The 11,711-nt window shown below is 44.3% G+C and overlaps 1 protein-coding gene across 1 annotated transcript in view; it reads right to left on the bottom strand.

Moving 5' to 3' along the window:
* Positions 1 to 238: 238 nt before the first annotated feature.
* The window catches only part of LOC143281640 (uncharacterized), a 25,247-nt gene continuing 13,774 nt past the window's right edge, over positions 239 to 11,711 (bottom strand). Inside the window, exon 2 of the mRNA XM_076586887.1 lies at positions 239 to 2,103. Within this exon, the coding sequence (XP_076443002.1) occupies positions 353 to 2,103 (1,751 nt within the window). The 3' untranslated portion in view covers positions 239 to 352. The remainder of the gene's footprint in view (positions 2,104 to 11,711) is intronic.

The following is an 11,711-nucleotide window of genomic DNA, read 5'->3' as shown; positions in this document are numbered from 1 at the left end:
CTCCACCCACCCACCCACCCCCAGATAATTGCCTAGGTCACAATCCGCTTGCTGGGGTACACACCTGACGGTGAAAGTCGTGTTGATGATGGAGGGGGACACCCCCACCACCCCCACCACCACCCATCCCCCCAACCACGTGGCCACCGCCGCCGACGCCGCTGCTGCTGCTGCTGCGTCCTACCCCTCCTCCTCCCCCTCCCCCTCCTCCTCCTCCTCCTCCTCCTCCTCCGGTAGCTCCTGTAGCCGCCAGGGTGGTGGCGCTTGCTTGCGCGGCGCGGTTGTAATAGTGGTAGTAAGAGGAGGAGGAGGTCGAGCAAGACGTCGGGTAGTAGTCCCGGTGGTCGGCTAGTCACAAGCCGGCGGTGGCCTGGTGGTAGTTCTTGTAGTAGGAGTCTGCGGGCAGCATGGCGGGCGGGGAGGTGTCCTTGGGCAGCGAGAGAGGGGACATGCCCGGGTAGCCGTAGCTCTGCAGGGACTCGTACATCTTCATGTCCAGCTTGGACGACTCGGACATGAGGCTGGTGATGGAGAAGGGGTGGTTGAAGGAGTGGTTGGGGTTCAGCCCGCCTCCCGCCGCCAGCATGGAGGGGTGGTGGGCGTGCGGGTGGTGGTGGTGGTGGTGGGTGGAGTGGTGCTGCTGCTGCGCTGTGGGAGCCTGGGGATGCTGCTGCTGTTGCTGTTGTTGGCTGTGGTGGTGCTGTGGTGGTGGCTGTTGCGGGTGCTGCTGCGGGTGGTGGGGAGGGGCGTTGGGGTGGTGCGAGAGGTGGTGGGGGTAGGAGCCCATGGCCTGGGAGACGTGGGGGTCGTGCGTGGGGGCCAGCCCCCTGACGCTGCTCAGGTCCGGGGCGCACGAGGATAGCGGGGGAGGACCGCACAACCCGCCGGGGTGCTGCTGCTGCTGCTGCTGCTGCTGCTGCTGCTGGAGGTCCGGCGTGGTGGAGCCGATCTCCGACTTGGGCTGGATCCCGTGAGGTGTGACCTGCGGGGGGCCCTGCTTGCCGCCCTGGTCCCCGCTGAGGGGCGGGGTGTTGGGGGCCGACATGGCCCGCCGATCGTCGTCCAGGTCCCGGCCCCCTCCCAGCTCGTCCACGTCGCCGTTGACAGAGGCCCCGCTGGTGCTGTGGTCGCCGCCGTCCCGGGGACCCTGAGTCCGCGCCGCCTGCCGCAGAACTTCCTTCTTGGGGCACTTGAAGCGCTTCTGCCGCCTCAGGTAGCAGCCGTTCTCGAACATGTTGCCCGAGTCCGGGTGCAGGGCCCAGTAGCTGCCCTTGCCGGGGCGGTCCGGTGTGCGGGGCACCTTGACGAAGCAGTCGTTGAAGGAGAGCGAGTGTCGGATGGAGTTCTGCCAGCGCTGCTGGTTCTGGCGGTAGAAAGGGAAGAGGTCCATGATGAACTGGTAGATCTCGCTCAGCGTGCACATCTTGTTGGGAGACTGCTGGATGGCCATGGTGATGAGCGAGATGTACGAGTAGGGCGGCTTGGCGTGCGTGTAGGAGCGGCGGTAGGTCTTGTCGTGGCGCACGCGGTTCATGGACATGACGTCCATGGGCGAGCGGCTGATGCCGTTCATGCCGGCCGCCGCCGCCGCGGCCATGCTGCCCATGGCCCCGCCCATGGCCCCGGCCATGCCGTTCATCGGCCCCATCGAGTTGATGGAGGCCGCCGCCGACCCCATGCCGCCCATGCCGCCCGCGATGCCCATGGCCCCGCCCATGCCGCCCATGCCCATGCCGCCCACCCCCATGCCGGGCGGCGTCATGGACCCGTGCATGGGCACCCCCATGCCCGCCATGCCCTGGGCCGCTGCTGCCCCATAGCCCATGGAAGACATGGAGCCGATGGAGGCGGGGCCCATGGAGCCCATGGAGGTCATGGAGCCCATGGAGGTCATGGGGTAGGAGGAGGCCACGCCCTGTGGGTCGTAGTGTCCCTTGCCCAGCATGGCGGTGTCGGAGGACGGGGGCGGCGTGGCCAAGTGGTACAGGTTGTGCCCCGCCGAGGACACCCTGTGGTGCCCGTGAGACCCGTCCAGGGTGGAGGAGGCGGCGGTGGTGGTGGTGCTGGTGATGGCCCGCTCACCGTGCAGGTAGTCCTGCGGGTCTGCACACACAGACATGGACATAGATGTAGATATATATATATACAGAGACAGACATAGATATATAGATGTAGACATGAACGCGAGTTTTATTGACATTTGTTTCGCTTTTAATACTATACATGTGCTTACATTTGGACCGACAGCAAAGTGAGAGCTGTATGATCGATGGTTTCTCCATTACAATGGGAAGTCATTTACAGCCTTGTGTTTTTTTGTGAAGGACGATGACTCTCAAGCTAGGAGGCAAGACTGCACTGGCTGTTAGTGCTGCAGCTTTTGGAGGCTAGTTGGCCTTAAATTTAGGAACCACCCCAACGCCGACTGTCCTAAAACCCTCTTGGCCGAGAGACTGGGGATGTAACTTGGGCAAGACACTCTCCACTATCATCAAATTCTAGTCCAGAGAGCTGGAACAGCAGTTTCCTCCTCTGCTATTCTGATGGTAATAATAATAATAATAATAGTATTTATATAGCGCTGAATCTTGTGCAGAGACAAATCTAAGTACTTTAACACCAGTCATTCACACGTATGCATAACTCTGAAACTGAAGAAACTGAAGACAAGGAAGAGGTAGAGGAGAGAGGCTATCTTGTGAAGAGGTGGGTTTTAAGGCCAGACTTGAAAGAGCTGAGTGTGGAGACCTGACGAAACGAAGCGAAAGAGGAAGTTCAGTTCAAACACAAGGTCCAGAGACAGAGAAAGAACGGCTGACTATCATACTATACATGTAAGTCATTATGTTTTTTGTTGTGTTTTTTTTTTTTTTTATCTTATTTGCTTTCATTGTGTTTTCGTTCGTTTGTCTTTTGTTATATATATATATATATATATATATATATATATATATATATATATATATGACAGACGACTTCTCTCTCCCTCTCTCTGAACAATGTTTTGTAATATGTGAACAATATTGTGTGTGTGTGTGTGTGTGTGTGTGTGTGTGTGTGTGTGTGTGTGTGTGTGTGTGTTGTATTTTTTTGACATGCTGTGTAATGTGTAAAGAAAAAAAAGAAAAGATTCAAAAAACAAAACAAAAAAGTTAGTTCTACAAAACGTATGTTGCATGGGTGATTGATATGAACACATGGCGCCTAGCCTCAGCCAGTGTGTGTGTGTATGTATGTGTGTGTGTGTGTGTGTGTATGTGTGTGTGTGTGTGTGTGTGTGTGTGTGTGTGTGTGTGTGTGTGTGTGTGTGTGTGTGTGTGTGTGTGTGTGTGTGTGTGGAAGCGGCATGGTGGGTTCTTCAGGTCAACTTCTGTTCATGTATAATACAGGTAAATGTGCCTGTCAAAAGGAGAAGATAAAGAAGGGAAAAAAAAAGATACAGACATAAATATACACGAACACAGACATGGGCTTACACTCGGACACGCACTGCAATCACAAGAATAAAAGTAACAGAGTCCTTGAAGTACTTCATTCTAGTTTTAGATGTTTTCTGAGTTTCTGCAAAATGATAGATCCATATTAGGAAACATACGTGGCATTTCCCTTGAAAAACAGAATCTGTACTGGCAGGAACTATTCAGGCTTACGGTCAATAAGTGTTTCTAGGTATTTTGTATTTATACTCACACTCTCTCATCTTTTTTACGTCTTTGATAAACAGGTCGGGGATGGGGAAAAGGGATTTTTTTCTTCTTCTTCTTTTTTTCTTTTTTTTTTTTTTTTTTTTTAAGTAAAGAAAATAAATTATGATTTGTTACGTTTTCTTAACAATTACGTCAACGCAGTTCTCGTCACACCAGGAGGAAAATTGTTGGACTTGCTCAAGTGTGTGTGTGTGTGTGTGTGTGTGTGTGTGTTTTCCTGCGCTTACTAACACTACGCAGCGACACTGATATGAAAGGAGAGGAACAGAGGATTTGTTTGTTCAAGCCTTCAAGCCCCCCCCCCCCACCCCCCCCCCCCCACCCCCACTTCCCCTTTCCAATCCTCACAACACGATTACGATCACGCCACTCTCTCTCTCTCTCTCTCTCTCTCTCTCTGTCAATGTGTGTGTGTGTGTGTGTGTGTGTGTGTGTGTGTAGCATCGTATTTCCAATGTTGTTCACAGACGACGCAGCAGCAAAACAGCATGAAATTTAAATGTATTCACCACGATTGAAAAGAAAAAAAAGAACACGAATAATCTGTTGGTGTTTCTGTTAAAAACGAATCATAACAAAATCAAAGAATAAAGCAACCACCAGCCTTACCTTAACCGTAACAAATGATTAAAACATCAATGCCATGGACACAGGTAAGATACTGGATATCATGCCTACTTACCTTTATCTATTTGTTTACAGGAAAGAGAGACGAATGAGTTGAATATTGGACGGAGAGAGAGAGAGAGATAGGGGGGGGGGAGAGAGAGAGAGAGAGAGAGAGAGAGAGAGAGAGAGAGAGAGAGAGAGAGAAACAATGTACAACATATTACTACCCTGCATTTAGGCCGCACGCGAATGTGTAACACCAACTATTTATGTGTACCATTTGCGTCTCTAATTTGCCGTTTAAATCATACATTTATTCGTTACTTATCCATTTCTTTGTCTATTTGACTGTCCATTTATTTACAGTTCTTTGTCGATCTGTTCAATGACTGTGATCATGAGCAAGTCTGATTCGTGTACTTGGACAATAAATTAAAGCAGCTACCTAAAATATGTGACAAATTATGAACAAATAAATAGATAAATAAACGAATAAAGAAATGAAAGAACAACACTTTCTTTTCAATGATGGAATATCATCTGTAATGCACCAGAAACAAACAAATGGCGCGCCTGGAAACTTTTTCCCCCCCACGTTATTATCGAAAGCGCTATAGTTTCAGTTTCAGTAGCTCAACGAGGCGTCAGTACGTTCGGACAAATCCATATACGCTACACCACATCTGCCAAGCAGATGCCTGACCAGCAGCGTAACCCAACGCGCTTAGTCAGGCCTTGAGAAAAAAATAAAAATGAAAATAAATAAATCGCTATAAATACAGACAAGTGACGCGACCGTACCTTTTTAATAAAAGTTCAAACAAATGTCCTTTGCGGTCGATTATATATATCTATATATATCTATATATATATATATATATATATATAACGCGATCGTTTTTGTTTGTTTATATATTTCCATGTCTTTGGTTTATTTTATTCTCTTTCTTTTTTAAGACAATTTGATATGTAATAAAAGAAAGAAGTCCATATGACAACATACAAAAAAAACAAATAAACGAATGAACAACAACAACAACAAACAACCGAAAGAGTTCCGCTATTTACTTGTATTTACAGATTTTGAATGACATAATATGTTACCGTTGAAAATAGATCGCATTATTTCATGTGTGGTATCGCTAAAAAAAATATTTTTAAAAGTTTAAAAAAAGAAAAGAAAAAAAAAGGCACACACACACACACACACACACACACACACACACACACACAACAGAGAGAGAGAGATACACAGAATACACATACAGAATATATATATATATATATATATATATATATATATATATATATATATCAAAGGGGGAAGGGTGCAGGGGGTTGTGGGGGGGGGGGGGGAAGAGAAAAAGAAAAGGGAAACAAACAAAAAAAGCAAAAAAAAGTCGTTACATTAAAGCACCTATTTTTCTTTTTTTTTTTCTTTTTTTTTCTTTTTTTTTTTTTTTTTTTTAAATCTTTCGGGCAATGATAATGACAACGTACGTAAACGTTCTTTGATTATTTCAGAGAACATTTTACTTGATTAGAGAATCACACACATATCGATCGAGTGAATCCAACATTACAGGTCCTGTAGAGTCAGCACGTCTTGCATACATACATGCAATGCGAACTCCGCAAATGGTTCCCCGCAACACGAGAGAACTTTGGAAATTGTAATAATACGTTGTTTAATATACTGAGTTAACGCCACGTGAAAGAGTTGAAAATCAGTAAACAAAAACAAAACAAAAAAAAACCCAAATAAACGAATGAATAAACAAATAAATAAATAAATAAACGAATGAATAAATGAATAAATAAATTAATCAATTAATGAATGAATTAATAATAATAAATAAATAAATAAATAAATAAATAAATAAATAATTGATTGAATAAATAGATGAATAGATACAGATATTTAACGAAATTAGAACGACAAACGAGTTAGCTGATGAAAGACTGTACGAGTGAGAACACACACACACACACACACACACACACACACACGCTCTCTCTCTCTCTCTCTCTCTCTCTCTCTCACTCTCTCTCTCACACACACACACACACACACAGAGGGAGAGGGAGAGAGAGAGAGAAACCGAAAGAAATGAACGAACAAACGACCAGAAAGGTATTCGACTGAAATTGTATCAAGTTCAATTATCGCTAAGACTCGAACCTGGACCACTGACAAGAACAACCTCCTTTCGTACCTTCGGCCTCGATGGTTCCCTCTCACCTCCTACCACCCCCCACCCCCCTATACCCCCCTAACCTCACGACCCCCCACCCCCTTCCTTCCACCACCCACCTGTGTCTTCCCACCTCCCTCCCCCCCACCCCTACCCGTTCCCAACGCCCCTGTCTGCATTCTTCTTAATCTTTCCGTATTCGACTCTCTCCAACGCACATGTATGTATGTACGTGTGCGAGAAGTTTGATGTGAGAACTAGTCCTCTGTTGAAATGAAATAGGAAACAAGCTATAACAACAGCAACAACAGCAACAGCAACAACAGCAACAACAATGAAATAGAAAGAAAGGCAGGCAGGGTAGACAGAAGAGATGCTAGAAGGAAAGAAAGTAATTTATATTTGTATTTGTATTTCTATTTATCACACAACAGATTTCTCTGTGTGAAATCCTCAGGATGCTCTTCTCCCCATGGAGAGCGCGTCGCTACACTATAGCGCCACCCTTTTTTTTTCTTTCTTTTTTTTCCCCCCTGCGTGCAGTTTTATTTGTTTTTCCTATCGAAGTAGAATTTTCCACAGAAATTTGCAAGGAACAACCCTTTTGTTGCCCTGGGTTCTTTTACGTGTCGCTAAGTGCATGCTGTACACGGGACCTCGGTTTATCGTCTCATCCGAATGACTAGCGTCCAGCCCACCACTCAAGATCTAGTGAAAGGGGAAGATAATATCGGCGGCTGAGCCGTGATTCGAACCAGCGCGCTCAGATTCTTTCGCTTCCTACGCGAACGCGTTACCTCTAGGCCATCACTCCACATGGAAGAAAGAAAGAAAGAAAGAACTTAGACATGAATTCATAAAAGAAAGAAAATAAAACGGACGAATAAAAGTTGGGGTTTTTTTGTGATTAAAAAATCTATATATTAAAAGCTCAATCAATTGGGTGGGATGAGGGGATGGGGGCGGAGAGGTGGAGGGGGAGGAGGGGGGATCATTGTGCATTCCAAAAATTAAGCATGACCAGAGGGAATGAACGAGAGAGAGAGAGAGGGAGAGAGGATGAAGGAGAGAGAGAAGAAGGGAGGGAGAAGGAAGGAGAGAGGGAGGGAAAGCGAGAGTTGAAACCACATGCGTAAGAGAGGGAGAGAGGGGGGGGGGGGGGGCAGAGAACAAAAGCGAAACAAAAACAAACAAAAAACAAAAAACAAAAACCCACAAACAAAATAAAAATTAATAATAAAACCCAATTAAATTCTTACTTAAAACGGGACATGTTTTATACAACACTTCTGCTTTTTTGTTGTTGTTGTTGTTTTTTCTATTATAACTTCTTCAATTTCAGAAGAAAAAGAAAAAAAGAAGAAGAAGAAAAAAAAAATTGAAACTCCTTTCATACGCAAAACGCAGGCTATGACGGACGACGAAAGCGAAAAAGGAAATTAAAATGACAAAACAACCCAAGACTTTAACATGAAATTCACACAAAAATACCAGATGTTCCTTCTTTATAAATGACAGTTATTTGTTTTTGTTTTTGTTTTTTTGTTTTATTTCTTTTTTTTCCGATCCAGATTATTGACTCAGCCGAAGGAAAAAGAGAGAGAAAGAAAGAAAGAAAAAGATATAATATTTAAAAAAAGGAAGAAAAAGAAAAGAAGGAAGAAGGAAAAGAAAAAAAAAATCGCAATTGGTTTCAGAAGAGGAGAGATTGCAATGTCTATAGATTTAACGAGAAAAGAGATTTCAGAAGAGATGAAAGAAGAAGATAAAAGAATAAAAGGGGGAGGGGGAGGGGAGGAAAGTAAGAAAGGGCAAAGTTGGAAGAAGACAACGAAGGAAAGAAGGAAGAAAGGAAGGATGGGAGGAGGAGAAGGAGGGGGGAAAAGAAAATGTATTGTATTCATCTTTTCTGTCACAACATAGTTCTCTGTATGAAATTCGGGCTGCTCTCCCCGGGGAGAGTGCGTCGCTACACTAAGAGCGCCACCCCTTTATTTTATTTTATTTTTATTTTTATTTTTTTCTTGCCTGCAGTTTTATTGTTGTTGTTTTTTTTTTGTTTGTTTTTTGTTGTTTTTTTTTGTTGTTTTTTTTGGGGGGGTTCCTATCGAAGTGGATCTTTCTACAGAATTTTGCCCTGGACAACCCTTTTGTTGCCGTGGGTTCTTTTACGTGCCCTAAGTGCATGCTGCGCACGGGACCGCGGTTTATCGTCTCATCCGAATGACTAGCGTCCAGACCACCACTCAAGGTATCTAGTGGAGGGTGAGAAAATATTGGCGACTGCCGGGATTCGAACCAGTGCGCTCAGATTCTCTCGCTTCCTGGGTGGACGCGTTACCTCTAGGCCATCACTTCACTTATGGAAGGAAGGAGAGAATAAAGTAAAGTGAATCTGTGTGTTTAAAAATGTGTGTTAGTGTGTGTGTGTGTGTGTGTGTGTGTGTGTGTGTGTGTGTGTGTGTGTGTATGTGTGTGTGTGTGATTGTGTGCGTGCGTGCGTGTAGCGTGGTGTGCGTAGTATAAAATTAGCGCCAGTTTGGAGGTTGTGCTTTCATGTATTTGTTAACCTATTTCTCTGTATGTCTGTCATGATAGAATATCAGAAAAAATCCCGCGCACACACACACACACACACACACACACACACACACACAAACACACTCACTCACCTAAGTTTCAAAGAATAAATAAATAAACAGATAAATTAACAGATAAATAAATAAATAAATTCTGGCGGAAATTCGAAATACAACTGATAATCAGTATAAGAAAAAAAATAATAATAATAACAATCATAAATAATAATAAAAGAAATGAACGAATAAGGTATCATAACCTGCAACTGGTTCTCAGAATCTTATTCATGCAACCCACATAGTGAACGAAGCGATTCAACCAGAAAAATAAATAAATAAATAAAAAGAATTCACCATAAGAAAACAGACTGAAACGTAAGCAAACAAATTAACAAGCAAACAAAGTACACTGATGAATAAATGAGTGAATAAAGAAATAAATGAATAAATAAACAAACAAATAAATAAATAATTAAATAGAGAAATGAATTGATAAATGGATAAATAGAATTATAAACAGACACTAGCATCCTTTAACACGGGCGCCAGCGATCGAATACAGTTAGCGTGAGCATGTAAATCCATCAGATTATCCTAAGTTTGTATTGTCATTATTTTCATCATCATTATCAACGCTAACATCCTCCTCCTCCTCATCATCATCATCATCATCATCACCATCATCATCAAACTTCTATCATTATTATGAATAATTATTATTATCACTTGCGGCGTTCTTGTAATGAATGATCAGATTGTATGTGTGGACAAACGGACAACTGTGACAATACAATCCGGTGTGTATGAACTGTATTCAAAGCTAGTTACCTTGTGAGTGAAACGCCCAGTCGCCCAAACATTCCACAAACTTCACCCACGTGGAGTGATGGCCTGGAGGTAACGCGTCCGCCAAGGAAGCGAGAGAATCTGAGCGCGCTGGTTCGAATCACGGCTCAGCTGCCGATATTTTCTCCCCTTCCACTAGACCTTGAGTGGTGGTCTGGACGCTTAGTCATTCGGATGAGACAATAAACCGAGGTCCCGTGTGCTAGCATGCACTTAGCGCACGTAAAAGAGCCCACGGCAACAAAAGGGTTGTTCCTGGCAAAATTCTGTAGAAAAATCCACTTCGATAGGAAAAACTAATAATACTGCACGCAGGAAAAAATACAACAACAAAAAAAAAGAAAAAAAAAAGGTGGCGCTGTAGTGTAGCGACGCGCTCTCTCTGGGGAGACCAACCCGAATTTCAGACAGAGAAATATGTTGTGATAAAAAAAGAAATACAATAACAAATAAATACAATAAATTTGGGGATGGGCGTATTTACTGGATACATCACTCTGTTATTGTTGTTGTTGTTGTTTTGGGGGGTGGAGAGGGGGAGGGGGGATGGGGGCGGGGTGGGGGTGGAGGGCGGCAGTCCATTTCCTTTATTTGACTTCACCATACAGAGCTGGCCAATCAGCTTGAGAGCCTGTGAGAAACGAGAACGACAACTGAAACAAGACGCTGCGTCATGGAGTGACGTCATGCTCTCACTTCAGGCCGTTTTAAGTCTCTCTCTCTCTCTCTCTCTCTCTCTCTCTCTCTATATATATATATATATATATATATATATATATATATATATAATATCATATATGTACATATACTTGCGGAGGGGGCCGCATTTACAAGATACTGCGACTGAGTTTACGAAGTAGTTTTCAGTATATATCGTAACTCAGTTTTAGAGTATTTTAAAATATATCAAAACTCACTTTTAGAGTTATGCCTGTTTGTGAATGACTGGTGCGAAAGCGCTTTGATTTGTCTCTGCACAAGATTCAGCGCTATATAAATATAATAATAATAATAATATATCACTGTCAAATCGCTGAGGTGGGTGAGAAGGAGGAGGGGCGATCGCCTATCGGACACTGTGTGTCATCAGACTATGTATGACAGTCAGTCGTGTTCGACTGTATGGCCATTAGAACAGTATGGTCATTAGAACAGCAGAGGAGGTAACTGCTGTCCCGACTATCTGGGCTAGAATTTGATCATCATAATTATTGGAGAAGAGGACTCGATGATAACACGTACATCCGTGTCATGAAACGATCGCAATGATGGAGTCTCCCGTCCGACCGCGGGGTCAGGTCAGGGGCATAGATAGCCCTTGCTACTGGTACCATGTAACCCAGTACTACCTGCCGCATGTGAAGTCTCCCAACGACGGACCAGGTAAGGGAGAAGGAAACCTTTCCCAACGGCTGTGAAGGCGGAAGAGGATGACCAAAGCGCAGGGGGGGAACTCTTATCCTTGGCTGGAAGTCCTCCTAGGAGACGGAACTCCGAAGAAAAAAAACGATCGCAATAAGACAGCAAGAAGCATCAAGCTGTCGCATGATACTATACCGTGTCCTGCAAAATCGGGTGTCCCCCCAAAAAAAGTTTACCGGGGAGTGAGAGACAAACTGACCGAGCAGGTGTTAAAGGACAGGATGATTATGTCATGGGAGGAGATATCGGTGGAAGAAATACGTAAAAGCATTTCTAACACACACACACACACACACACACACACACACACACACACACACACACACACACACACATATATATATATGGATTTG

This window comes from Babylonia areolata, chromosome 4 (genome assembly GCF_041734735.1).
Source record: "Babylonia areolata isolate BAREFJ2019XMU chromosome 4, ASM4173473v1, whole genome shotgun sequence".
Lineage (NCBI taxonomy): Eukaryota > Metazoa > Mollusca > Gastropoda > Neogastropoda > Buccinidae > Babylonia > Babylonia areolata.
The sequence above is the reverse complement of the archived record's forward strand: the minus strand, read 5'-3'. Positions and strand labels throughout refer to the sequence as shown.